At 47.6% G+C, this 14361-nt stretch overlaps 1 protein-coding gene across 1 annotated transcript in view; it reads left to right on the forward strand.

Annotated features, from left to right (window-relative positions):
- Positions 1-13664, forward strand: part of LOC147698065 (interleukin-18 receptor accessory protein-like) — a 184011-nt gene extending 170347 nt beyond the window's left edge. The window contains exons 9-10 of the mRNA XM_086936176.1: positions 7008-7187; positions 13166-13664. Coding sequence (XP_086792302.1) covers positions 7008-7187; positions 13166-13530 — 545 coding nt within the window. The 3' untranslated portion in view covers positions 13531-13664. The remainder of the gene's footprint in view (positions 1-7007; positions 7188-13165) is intronic.
- The last annotated feature ends 697 nt before the right edge of the window (positions 13665-14361 follow it).

Here is a 14361-nt window from a genome sequence, read left to right on the forward strand (position 1 = left end):
CCCATCAGCGTCCTCTCAACCGCATAGGCCGGGTCACCCCTGTCCCCATACCACCAGTCGTTCAACACCGAGAGGTGAGCCGCTTGGTAGTATGAGTACATGCGACGTGGCCAATCCCCCAGTGTATGTGGACAGGAAGCATGTCCTCAGGGCCAGGCGCGCCACACCCCCTCCCATAGAAACCCACTGAGAGCTGAATACAACCGTCGGAACCAGCTGGGCGGGATCACGTGCAGGTGCTTTTGCAGTTGGTACACCAGGTGTGGCAGCGCCACCATTTTAAAAATGGCAGACCTGCCCAGTATAGACAGAGGCATCTTAGTCCATACCTTCATGTCCTCGCGTGTGCGATCCCAAACCGGGGTAAGGTTGCGATCGCGGGACACCGCCACATCTTCAGTTAGGTAGACTCCCAAATATTTTACTACATCTGTCGCCAGCTGGAGGCCCAACGCCCAGTCACCCACGGCTCGCCCGCCGCCCAAAATCCAGAGCGTGAACTTGCCCGGGTTCATGTAAAGGCCAGAGGTTTCACCGAAAATTTGTAGTATGCGTAAAAGTCGCGGCCCAGAATGGGCCAAGTCAGTAAGAAAGAACAACACATCATCTGCGTACAACGCAATTCTATCAATGTGATCAGTAGACCACCGAAAACCTTCAAGTTGGGCGTCAATGTGCACCCACGCCGCGAGAGGCTCCATCGTGAGCGCAAATAGATACGGGGAGAGGGGACAGTCCTGCCGCGTCCCTAGCTGAACTGGAAATGATCGGGAGACCGCCCCTCCAACGCGCACCGATGCCTTAAGGCCATTGTATAGCAATTGAAATGTTTCAGGAATCGCGGACCAAGATTGAGGCGCCTCAGCAGGGCAAACAAATAAGTCTAGCTCAGGGAGTCAAAGGCCCTGTCCATGTCCGCTAAGAACAGCGCCGCCGGCTCCCCAAGGCGCCTCCAGGCCGATATTGTGACCTGGGCCCTCCTAATCTTGTGCCGAGTGGCCCTCCGCGGCATAAATCCCGCCTGATCTGGATGAACCAGGTCCGTAGTATAGGGTTTGAGCCTAGTGGCCAGGGCCTTCGCAAGGATCTTCGCTTCCGTGTTCAGTAGGGAGATGGGGCAATTAGACGCATGATTTTCCGGGGGTCGCCCGGGCTTCAGAAAAACCACGACCTCAGCATGTCGCCAGTCCGGTGGGAGCGCCCCACTCTCGCACGCCTCCTCCAGAACCGGCCGGAAGTGTGGGCCCAGCTGGACCAAAAACCGGCGGAAAATTCGCCTGGAAACCCGTTGGGGCCCGGCGCTTTACCCGGATTCAATTCACCCAAAGCCTCACCCAGCTCCTCATCCGTCAGGGGCCTATCTAAGAGTTCCTGCACCTCATCCAAAACAGCTCTCGGGGGAAGATCGTCTATGAAGCGCTGGACAGTCTCGGCCTCCAGACACTCCCGGGGCGTGTACAACCCCTCGTAGTACCCGGCAAAACTCTCTGCTATCGCTGCAGGTTCAAGTATGGGTTCCCCCTCCGGGGTATCAATCCGAGGCAGCGGCTGGGCATGCATGATGCCCTGGCACAGGCGGTGTAGCATCTTACACGATTTGTCACCCCATTGATAGATCCGACTACGGGTGGCCAGCCAGGCCTGCCTTGCCTCGTCCATGAGAACCGTGGCATACTGCTGCTGCACAAGAGCCAGTTGCCGTCTGGCAGGGCCACCATCCTCCTCCCGACCCCTGCGTTCCAACGCCTCCAGCTCCGCCTCGCACCGCACTAGATTCCTACGCCTCTCTCTCCGGGCCGCAGCACACCAGGATATGTCGGCTTTATGGCCTCCCAGACGACGTCGGGGAGTCCACCAAGCCCAAGTTCATGGCCAGGTACTGGTCAATCTCGACCGTCAAGTGCTCTCTGTAGTCGTCCTGCGTCAAGTGCCAGGCCTACATTCGCCACCGAAACGGCTGCCTGGCCGGGCCTACATTGAGTGTTATGGCTACCGGTGAATGGTCCGAAAGCGACCGCGGCAGAATCTCCGCTGACAGCAGCTTGTGGGCCAGCACCCTGGGGATGAAAATGTAGTCCAATCTGGAGAAGGAATCGTGCGCCGCGGAGAAGTACGTGTAATCCCTGCGAGCCCCATGTTTATACCTCCATGTGTCTATCCAGTCAAGGCCTACCGTCAATGCGTGCAGCCTAGTGGTGGACCCCTCCTCCTCCGGTGCAAGGGCCGCCGCCACATTCCGCCACCTATCGCAGCTCCTATCTAAGACATCATTCCAATCTCCCCCTACAATGAACAGGGCATCCGGCATGGCACCCCAAAGGGACATGAGCCGCTCCACCAAGGACCACTGTAGCGGTGGCGGAGCATAAACGCTACCAAAAATCACTCTGTCCCTTCCAATTTCACCCTGCAGATGAGGTACCTGCCCTGTGTATCTGTCCACAGGCGCTTGTGAATATATGGCACTCTCCGATGTATAAGGACAGCCACTCCCCTTGAGCCCCTCGAAAAGCCGGCGTGGTATGCATGTGTAAGGCCTGAGCGCTGGAGACATAGGGCCTTCGTGCCCAGCAGATGGGTTTCTTGCAACAGCAGTACATACACTCCCATTCTTTTAATACACTGAAAGATCGCCCCGCTTAACTTTGTCCAGCTTCCCCAGTACATTCCAGCTCACGATTCGCAGTGAACCAAGGCCTACCCGCCCTCCCTCCCCGACATCAGACATTTGAGTGGTACATCACATGTGGGACGAGTGTCTCCAAGGCACAGCTGACGCGGCACATGGCAAGTAACAAGCAGAAAAGCATACGCAAACACCACCCCAACCCCTGAGCCCCAACCCCTCCCCCTCCTCCCCCTCCCCGTACCTCCCAAACATGGAAGCACCTGTTGCGGTCGGACCGCGGCCTGGACCCCAACGGGAGACCCAGCCCCACGTCCTCCAATGGATCCCCTTGTGGCAGCCCATAGGAACTAGGCTGTCACTCCCGCCCACCCATTCAAACCGGGAAGGGCTCCCAGCCTAAAGCAACAGTGCACCTGAGCATCCACTTCCCCTATATGCAATGAGTCACATTCATGGCCTACGCCCATCAAGTTCCATCAGCTGACTGTTCCTGAGTGAGGCTGTCTCTGCGGGCGACTGAGCCCAATCCCGAGTTCTTACTCAAGCGCAACCTTCCGCGGCGCCGACTCTGGCTTCTGAGGCCCCCCCGGGCAGTTCCACTGGAGGAGGAGTCCGACTCCCCATCTCTGGCCGTGTTGATCCTAACTTTCACGGTTTCGTCTGCCCAGTGGAAGAGTGTCGAAGAACAAGGTACGGGACTTGTAGATCACCCGCAACCGCGCTGGGTAAAGCAACGCGTACTGGAGCTTAAGGCTGCGGAGGCGGGCCTTGGCCGCTAGGAACGACTGACGCTGCTGCTGCACCAACCTTGTGTAGTCCGGAAAGATTAGGATATTCGCGTTGTCGTGCATTAGCTCCCCCTTGAGTCTAGCTTGCCGCAGGATGCTATCTCTATCTGAGTAGTTCAAGAATTTGGCTATGATCAGCCGAGGGCGCGCTCCCACCGGGGGTTTCTTCACAAGCGCCCGATGGGCCCTCTCCACCACAAAGCAGCGAGATAGCATGTCTGCCGGGATCCAGCCCTCCAACCATTGTGCCAGGAAGTCTTCAACCTTGTCCTCCTCGCAGCCCTCCGGAAAGCCTACAAAGCGGAGGTTATTCCGCCGAGCGGGCCCCTCGGCGTCCTCGACCCTCATGGCCAGATTCTTCTGTATCTTCTCCATGGAAACAACCTTTTTCTTTAGGGTGGAGACATCATCTTCAACCTCCGTGATGCGGGTCTCCGCACTAGTGATTCGCTCCATTGCCTTCCGCAGGTCCTGGCGGGGAAGGGTGACATCGGCTCCTACCGTACCTATTTTGGGGTCCAGCATATCTCTCTACTGCGTGATGGCCGCCAGCAGCGCCGCATTGTCAGGTACCGGTGCCTGGGATCCCCAGAGCCCGCCGGCCCGGTAAACTTCTCCATCGGCCCCTGCTTGCTCTGGCCACCCCCGGCCCCACCCCGCGTCATCTCTCCGCGTCCTAGGCAGTGGGAACTCCTTATGCAGGCAAGCTCGCAGTCCTGGGCTAGCCGTGCAGGCGGAGGCAAGACAGACCGTCGTCCAACGCAGATTGTAGGCCCAGGGCCCGCATCCAATGCCACAGAGTCCCTTTTCTAGTCCCGTAGGGCCAGTATGCCACAGGGCCACAAGCAAAAGCTCTCCTCGGGGGTCAACAGCCAACAAAGTCCAGGCAACCCCAGTGGGCACCGCTCACAACGCCTCCACAGGACCCTGACACTGCTAATTCCTGTCCGCTGGGGCCCGACCCGACCCCCGAAACACCCCGCAGCAGGAAGGCACGACTCACCACTGTCACGATGGTCCCACCGGTCGCCACCGCTCCTCCCTCACATCATTGGACCCGGCTGGGTCCCTCTGCGCCCCCTCAGTGCCTTCCTCTCCATTTAGTGCAGCCGGTGTTCCACTCGCCGCTCCAGCAGGTAGCCCATGCAGATATGGTGGCACAGGGTGTCTCGGACAGCTGAACCACCCGGCACCAGGACGTAACCCGAGGGCCGGCGCGGGAACACAGGGCACCCCCAGCAACTGTTCACAACGGATCACCAACCTCTGGGGCCACTCTCAAAGCTCCTGGCACCCGTTCTCAATTCCACACGGCTCCTGGCATGTTGATCCACGGGCAGGACACGCTCTCGCAATCGGCTATGGTAAGGCCACGACCGGGGCCCCTCCACCTGTCATCCCCGTCTCGTGCTGGGCACAGCCCGTCCTCCCCACCAGGGCCCGAACTAGCCCCTGAGGCACTGAGTCCCTGGGCAATCTTCACTCACCGCCTCCACGATAGCTCCACCGGCCGGGCAGCGCCTCACATCCGATATTAGGCAGACCAGGTCCGTCTGCTCCGCGGCTGGGGCCTCTGCTGTGCGGGGCCCAAACCGGCGTCTCCCAGCTCCCGGTGGTCAGAGCAAGCTAAGAGCTCCCACAACTCTGCAGGGTCCACTCCTCTGCCCGCTGCTGCCACCCGGCCTAGCGGCTCCACGGCAGACAGGGCGGCCCAAAATGTCAGCTGCCTCTCGGGGTGTCTCCTCGAATGTTCACCCATGCAGCTCCGAGCAGGGCGCTGCACCGGTGTATAATGGCGAGTCTGCCTCAAGGCGCGGGGGCCCCCAATGAGCAGCCAGGCCCTTCTGCCAAGCTCCGGCGCCCCGCCGCGCCCACCGCCGCCGAGGACAGCCGCACCCGATCCGGGCGGCACCAAAATCGAGGCCCCGGCGTTGTAGGCCTCTTCGGATCTTCCGAGGCCAGCCGCGCTGCCGGGTGGTTTCGTCGCCCTCGGTGCCTCCACCCGGCTGTTCTCGCTACCGAGTGTAGTACACAGGTCCAGCAGCTATTGGATGCCCAGGGCAAGGATATTTAAACAGGATACTGTCAGGCTGGTCGGAGCTCAGGCTCTACACGACCGCCATGATCGTCGGCCAAGCCACGCACCAAAAATTGTCCATTTTGAATAAAAGTGCACATACCAATTTCCTACATTATGGTAAATTTGCAAACATAATGTTATAGCAAAAACGTACACCAGAACAGGAAACCTATGCTACTCATAGTGTTCCTTGCATATGCCTGAATATTTTTTGTGAATAACTGAAACATGTGTAACTCTTCACAAAGCATAGCTGCATGCATAACCATCCGGATATTTCCATCTCTTTTGTAAATGGGGAGCTTTATGAATAAGCTATGGTCCCCACTAAGCTAGATTTAGGGGCAGATTTATCACTATTTCATGCCACACAGCTGCTGCGCAGTGCTGCGTGAAAGAGAGAGGGCAAAATGTTCCATATTTAACATTATATAGCACATTCCTGCTCTCTCGCTTTACTGGTGCACTTTTGGCTACCTAGCACCTTTGCAGGAAACCTTGCATCATGGTGCCCGGATGCCTGTGTTGCAGGTACGATTGTTTTTGTGCAGTTCGGGTCACCTTCCTGCACAAAAACAATCCTCTGAGGCTTTTTACTCTTTCTACGTGTACTGCAGAATGTAGCACACTCAGAGGAAATAACTAGGAAAAATAAAGATATTTTTCCTTGTTACACCTCTCCTGGGAAGGCGTAGCATGTTGACGAAGTCTTACACTCATGGTAAACTTGGAATGTGTCCAAATTTATGGGTGGCTGTGTGGGAACATCCACGCTCCACCCATTAACTGCCTCCCTGGGGCAGAGTAACACAAGGCAGTGACTTGCGCTGCCTTGAATTACTCCAGGTTTAACAAGCACCTCAGGGCCTCACAAAGGTGGCTTGTGTGACTTGATTAATCTGACTTTAGTGTAGTGTTGACCTTGTGTTACCTTGCGTGGCACAAGTGCAACACAACACTTTGATCAAGCTGGACCTTGGTCTTTACGCAAACTATAATCAATCACTAGGACAAACAGATAATTCCCTGGCTCTAGTTGGGCCATTAACTACAGTAAATAACACATATTCGAGGAAGTGTAAAATAACACATGAAACACATGTGGAAGGAAAATGCAACTTTAGTTAACTAAGATAAAAATAGGCAGAATATTCCAATCAAAGTCTAACATATCAGAGAGAGGGTCTCTAAAACAATGGGTCATCATTTTAAAGTTATTGATACCTATTGGGGGTTGAAAAGCAAAATGTTCTTAATATAGCATAGGCTCACTGTGTGTGAAGTGTCTGTTTGAAATGTGTTAAGATAAACGTGAGTAATATGTTCTTTCCTGATCTTTGATTAGATTTTGATCTCTACCTCCCTTTCTTGGTCTGTTTAAAAATGGAAGAAGTAATAAAGAAATAAAAAGTTCAATACATGCTTGCAATTTGGATTTTAATTTTAAATGATACTGATACAAATCATTTGTACTAGGTAATCGCCTAATGTTCTGTATATTTTCTCTTAGATAGTAAAGAGTTTGATGCATTTGTATCCTATGCAAAGTCAAATTCATATTCAATTGAAAATTCAATGAGTGAAAACTACACAGAGGAAGAGTTTGCAGTAAAACTACTTCCTGAAATTTTGGAAGACAAGTATGGTTACAAGCTGTGCTTTCTGGAAAGAGACATCATACCAGGAGGAGGTACTTTTTTTTACTATGAACTACATTTATAATGTGTAATATGTATTGCAATTAATATAACTTTTAACGATATACCATGTTGACTTGACAGGCTGCAAATAAGATGTCTCTTTTCGTAAAGAAAAATCTATGGACTGTGCAACGAATGCCTCTGTGGGCTGTTCCAAAACACAATCAGAGATCAAAGTAAAGAGACTCTTAGCAGTGAAATGTATGGGCCTGGGTGGAGGTACTATATTTTAATATTAAAACAGAGAGTATATAGTTGTGAGACGCATTCCAATATCCAAAGGGACTTTGGGGCAGGTTTATTACTGACAGCTTACTGTCGATAGTGGGTGGTCATCTGTGTGCATAGTTTCAAATGGCAGTCAACCCAATTCAGTTTCCTAGTCACTTAAGTGATATGTACATTGTGCTGGGGCAGATGCACTACAGATTATTGTTCTCTTGGCCTACAATCTAATATGGAAAAGATAGTTTATATAAGGGTATTTTACTACTATAGTTTGTGCAACGTTGCACAGACATAATGCTCGGCGTGCTAAGGCAGGCCTTTATCCAAGCAGAGAAGAGTTTGACACCATGAAAGCTGCCTTCAAGGATAAAATACAGTTGCCGTCTAATTGGAGATCATTAGTTGTGATCATAAATGTTAAGAAGATCCACTCATGAGTTGACCCTACAAATGTGTTACATATTAAACAGGTGCAATAATTAATCCCAGTGCACTGCATGCATTTATTAGCACCAGCAGACACTGAGGCCCCTTTAAGTGTCATACGGAGTTCACAAAGGTAGTGCATCCCTTTATGAATATGGAATAATATATATTTAGGATGCAATACTTACCTAACCAGACTCTATTACAATAAGTGTTAAAATATCTACACTACAAACTTGAGGGGGGGGGGGGCACCTCGGATGGACACCAATACCTTCCTTTCATTTTTGGAAAGCCGGGTTTGACCATCAGATGTTTTACTCAAAAGGTGATTCATATAAAGTTAGTACCCAGCAAATTATATTGTCTTGTGGTAAATACAATAACATATGTGGTAATTATCAATTTCCTGTACCCTCAGACACTGTCTGCTATATTATATAACGTTGTGTCTCACTGAATTCAATGGGCCACACATGAGACAATGATGGAAGAGCATGAGGCAAGAACTGGGTGCCCAAAATCTCCTTGCGTGGGACACCTTGTAGGATATCCAACTCTCAGCCTAACATTTCTCCCCCTCTGCATCTCAGGGTTCTGAGTCTTTTTCAAGAGGCCTCTTGTGTCCTGTGGGAACAGAATATAATGTATATTTTAGCTAATTCCTTGTTACCTTTTTTGGAGAATAGCAAACGAGTCATCACATCATTGTTATGCACTAATAGTAATCTGAGGGGGCCCTGGGTATTATTTGTGCCTCTTCCAAAATCTTTAAATGGCACCCTAGCGACCAAATAATTAAAAAAAGCCTTTCTGAATAAGAAACAACACTTTAGCACTTACACTATCATAAATATTAACAAACATATCACTGGTCAGTATAGCCATTACTTGCAGTATTACTGATATTTATGTTGAGTTGAAACAGTAACACGTTTGCCTCTTTGTGTTTCTGAGCTGTGCTGTCTGCAGACACATAAAACAGGTGCCCAGTTCTGTGAAGCACCATTAAAGAACAACAGGAAAGGTCCCCAGTGCTTCCTGAGTGAAATGAGGCCCACGTTGAATGCGTTGTTACCTATCTCAATAGTGGACAGTAGAGATGGTACAAACATTCTGCTCAGAAACAATAGATTCTCTGTTGCCTTGCATGTGTTTTTTGTGTTGTGTGCCATATTGTGGCAACCATTGGGCAAAAAACTCTGTCATTAACTTGCAATTTGAGTGATGTGATATCTTGTTTATGTATGCATAATGTATTTTCATAGCACAAACTCAGCCAAAAGGCAGTAGAGCCCTGTACATTGTCAAAGTCAAGCTTAAAGTCACGAGTAATTGGAAAGGAAGCAGAGTTGTGAGAAGTTAATCCATTGTGATGTAGTGTTCTTTAAAGTGGTTAGTCTTCAGCGCTTTCCTAAATTGGAGCAACATTGAGGCGGTCATGATGGATATATGGCTGTTAACCCAGAAGGTGGGCGCAGGGAAGGAAAAGGCCTGATGTCATATTTTGTCTTTTTTACACTTCTTACTCTGCAGTCTCATGGTGTCCTGGCTACGGGTGTGCCAAGAACCCACACAGATGGTGAACTTGTCTGCAAGAGAAGCAGGGGTGCAGGCTGTGCTTGCTTGATGGTGTGGGCCGGCAAGGCGATCTTGATGATATGCTGTGGCATGGAGGATACCCTTAAGGAGTAGCAGTGTGGAGTCTGGGTTGCCAGCGAGCATGGCATTACCACCACCCGCTTGCAAGAGAACAAGGGCGTGAATAGCAGTTCTGAAGATGCTTTAACTTTCTTTACAAGAGAGAGCTGGTACCAAGCTGTCTTAGGTTTTTTTCGCAATGTGTTCCTTGAGGGAGAGGTTGGTATCTAGGTGAATCCAAGTGATTTGGCAATCGGTGGTGGTTGAGGTTCAAAACCACCAAGGCTCAAGTTATTGAGCCAGGTTTGTATTGTATTTTGTTTCTTGTTCTGGCAAATAATTCTGCTTGGTTGGGTTGAGCTTCAGGTAGGCACTGGGCATTCAAGTCTGGATGATGTGCAAGTAATGTTTGGGGCATTGGATATGTGAAGCAGTAGACACTGTCAAGTACAGTGTGTCTAATCAGCGTATTGGTGAATCTTGATGCTCTTGTCTTTGAGTAGTTATGAAAGAAGTGGGGTTGTGTCCTTCACTGTGGCCGGGTAGGACAACTTCTTGAAGATTGGAAAATAAGGGACCTGGTCACTGTTCAGTTCTGCCACTTTTTTTATTTTGAGCAGAATATCGCCCCAAGGTAATTAATCCCTGGGTGATGTATATACTTTTTTTGGCTAATACAAGTTACATCACTTTTTTTAGATTTCTAAAAACAGTCTGAGATTTGTTTGTTGCCGTACAAAAAACATAAGTTTACACATATACTATAAACACTTTTTACAATACACAAACAGTTGAATTACATTTATCTGTTAAACAATACATTTACCAAAGAACATTTTTGCCAAACTTCAAGGTTGTACCCTACCAACTAATTCTAATACCAGGCCTACGTAATCCTGATTCCATCTAATCTAAGACTGGTCTCGCAAAGGCATAAAACCTAGTTAACATTCTTTCATCTATTGCATTCAAAAAGATTTTTCTAAGGCCTTTTGCGAAAAGTGCAATCGTATTTACGACGAATGTGCCAAAGCCGACGCGTTTCCAAGCCCGTGTCTCATTTATCTGGCTTTTCTTCAGGGCTTTTAGTTGGGTACCTGTGTGGAAATGGGGGGACATGTTTTAGTGTGGGACCTTCAAATGTATCGTCATTGTAAGGGAGTTTTTTGTGTTTTTTTTTTACCTTCCTGCGTTGTATGTGCAAGTCTGTTCCAGTGCCTTGAGAATCTTGACTGACGTTTTGCTTTATTCTGTAAGGTAGAAAACCAATATTGTATCTATTTTCTGTGTGGGGGACATAATATCGCAAGATTTTTCACACGGGAAATTGCTCACAATGTAACTTACGTTTATTTTGTTTTCATTCCTGTCGCTACATGTCATCTGTTATGGGGTTTAACGACTTAGCGCGAAGTGGCTCACAGGGTTCTGCAACATTAAAACAGAACGGTTTTCAAATGTTTGATCTAATTATTTGTTTGAGGCTGCAAGCGTTTTTCTGGGATGACTGTTACTTGCTTGGGGTTTCCAATGTGTTGGCGGAACGCCAAACTATCATTTTATGGTGGGTGTTGCCTTTTCTTTTTATCTGGTTTGCCGCATGCACTGTGGTATTAAGATTGAACAAGTTTAAAGACTTGTTTACCACAAAGCGGGGGTGAACGTTTTCTTTCTCCACTCCGTATAAGTCATTACCTGCAGTATCTGTGTGTAGCAGCTTGTTTCTGCCAGTTTCCTTCCCGAGTGAATGTTTGTTGTTCTGGTCACATGACTAATTTAAAAACACACTTACGTCATGTGATTAGGCGCTTATGGGACATGTAATCTTAATGTTCATTGCGCACTTGTGTGCGTGTGAGTGTATGGCTCTTTTTAAGTAAAAAAGGTTTTGGTGCATTTCTAACATGTGGTCTTTTTCATGGGACGCGTTTACGAATTTCAACATTCACCGTATTCGTTCAGTCCCGCACTCACGCAGTCATATTTCATAATTAGGTAAGTTTCTCTTTTTAACAGTAAGGTTTCCACGTTGCCTCCATGTAGTGGAGCCTTTATTCCTGAGAGTACGGACCATTTTAGGTCTCTTTCTGTGTGGCCAAGATCTATAAAGTGCTGGACCATCGGTGCGTTCAACACTTTTTGTTTGATTCTAGAGCGGTGTTGGGCCAGTCTCTGTGTGATCTGTTGGTTTGTTTTCCCAATGTAAAGTTTGTCGCACGGACAAATTATTACATAAACGATATTTTTGCTTTTACAATTTGTAAATTCGTTATCTTGTCTTTGAGTAGAGCATCAGGTAAAATCTCTGTGTAAATACTGACTGAAGGCACAAAGAGATAGTGTGGGAAACTGGGGGACTCCTCATATGATGTGGATCTTTTATGACCTGGAGGTACCTGTGTGAACATAGTGTGTGAATGCGTCTTACGTTTATAAGTATATTCATTAAGTAATGCACCTCTGCTCTGGTTTGTAACATAATGATGCTGTAAGTGTTAAGATGGCTGTCTGGGTTTATAGGCTGCCAATTAGCATAGTAGCCAATGAAAGGCTAATCCTGAATGTTTCCCTGATTCTGATATTTCATGTATTTTCTAAACTATTTGTAATGTAATCTCATGGCATAAATCACCATAAATGCATCTGCCCACTTCCATTCATCCTTTCTGGTCTGCTGACAAAACAACCTTTTTTTAGCATGTTCACTAGATTTAAGGCAGGAAGTGAGTCCCAGATTTACTAACACTTTCCACTATGTTTGCATCACTTTTGTGACACAAACCCAGCACAACGTATTAAGCTGGGAATTACTATCGAGTACAAATCTGAATTTGTAATGTATCGCAAAATAATGCAAAGTTGTGCTATGCACTGCTTTGCGTTATTTTGCATCAAGGAGGCATTACATGGGTGGCACTTAGCAATTCCCATGCAACCACCAATGGGTTTTGATGCAAATCTCTTCCTACAAATGTTAATAGACAAGGATTTGCACCACAATTTTACACCTCCCCAAGGCAGGCATAACGAGTAGAAATGTTTCCATTTCTCATTGTTTTTCCAACTTTCTATGTGTGCTGTATTGTAGGACACACATAGAAGGTGTAGAAGCCTCAAAGAATAATTTTTGTACTGGGTGAAACTTCTTCCAGTCCAAAACCTATGCTTCAGAGAACACCTGCACCCTTGCACAATGGCATGAGGTCCTGTGCATTGCCGCATGGTTGCTAAAAGTGCACCAGCGCTGGGAGAGAGAAAGAAAACACCATAGCATAGCAGATACGGCACATTTTTTTCTCTCCTTTTACCGCAAGGCTGAAAAGAAACTTTAATGCAGTGTTGGTTGCATCAGATAATATTAAATCTTGGCCAGGCTATATTCTAATTAATCTCCATTTCTGAGTGCTGTTAAACTTTGTAGGCATAATTATTAAAGTACAGGGTTACGATATTTTGTGAATAGGTTCCTGTTTTTCTGTTTTAAAGTAGAGCCTAATCCATCTTCCTATGCAAAAACACATGCCTTGCCAGCACAAGAAAATGTGATTACATTTGTGAATGGGGTCATTGTAAAACAGGCCCATTGTTTACTCTGCAGTGAGCCCTTTTTAAATTTCTTTCTTTGTAACCTGATTGTCCTAATTCATTTCTTATTCTCCATCCTGTTTTGCAGCTTATGTTGAAGATATTGCTCGAATAATTAAAAGGAGCAGGAGAGCAATATTTGTCCTCAGCCCAACATATATCAACGACCCAATCCTCTTTGAGCTGCAGACAGCAGTCAAGTGCACCTTGGAAGACGACAGCCCGAAACTGATTTTGATTAAATTCAAAACATTTCAAGAGCCCAGATCTTTACCTCACGTCATAAAACGAGCTCTGAAAGTTGTGCCCACCATCCCTTGGAAAGAGAAATACGGCACATCAACGTCATCAGCTTCAAGATTCTGGAACAAGATTCGATATCACATGCCCATAAAGAAGAGCCCGGTTTCAAAAGACAAATATTCCTGTTTACCGAAGTGTTCTTCTCTTTAACATCAAAACGTGCAAGTTTAGTACATTTGAGCTTGTTTGTGGTTTATAGTGAAACGTGGGTCATTTGTTTATCGCCTGGCATGCATGGGAGATGCGGCGGGAGAGAGAGTTGTATTAAAGGCTTTTTAAACTCATCCTTGGTGATTCCAAACTTCAGTAAATCTATGCACTAAGCAGTCACAGTATATCCATACAGCGACTGGACCGAGCTGAAGCGGTCATATAGTCTTCTACCCAGTAACGAAACTTGTGGAGCTTGTGGGGACCATGCAAAGTACACTCTTTCTCCCCTTTCCAGTCCTCACGTGATGACCCGTTCACCCCTGTAATCCCACCTCCTTTCCCTTCATCAGTATACACCCACCTCCACTCCTTCACCATTTTACCCAGCCTCCAGTTTTACCAGGTTGAAATTTAAATTATGCCAGCGTATTTTGCATTCTTTTTGGAATTTCACATTACACTCAAAGGATGCCAGATAGAGTAATTATATTACTGGAGTGCGGGAACAATGCCATCAACCAGAACGTGAGCAGCTGTTGTTCTAAGAAAATCTTTTTTTGGTACTGTTCTTTAGCTCGAGATGTGAGCTTTTTTTTAAAATTGACATAAGGCTGCATTTCACACTATAACTTAGGTCTAAATTACAAGTTTGCATTTTTTGTAATCGCTCAAACTTTTTCTCATATTTCACGTAATTATGCAAAAGCTCATTTTTGATGTTCAGATCTAGTAAGTGGAATATTGTGGGTGGCTTTGTCGTGGAATGCGAGGTTTTGAAATGTTAGTTGAGAAAGCGTTGAAGAGGGTGTCCTGTCAGTTGGTGGCAGC

The sequence above is a fragment of the Lissotriton vulgaris genome, chromosome 8 (assembly GCF_964263255.1).
Source record: "Lissotriton vulgaris chromosome 8, aLisVul1.2, whole genome shotgun sequence".
In the NCBI taxonomy this organism is placed as follows: Eukaryota; Metazoa; Chordata; class Amphibia; order Caudata; family Salamandridae; genus Lissotriton; species Lissotriton vulgaris.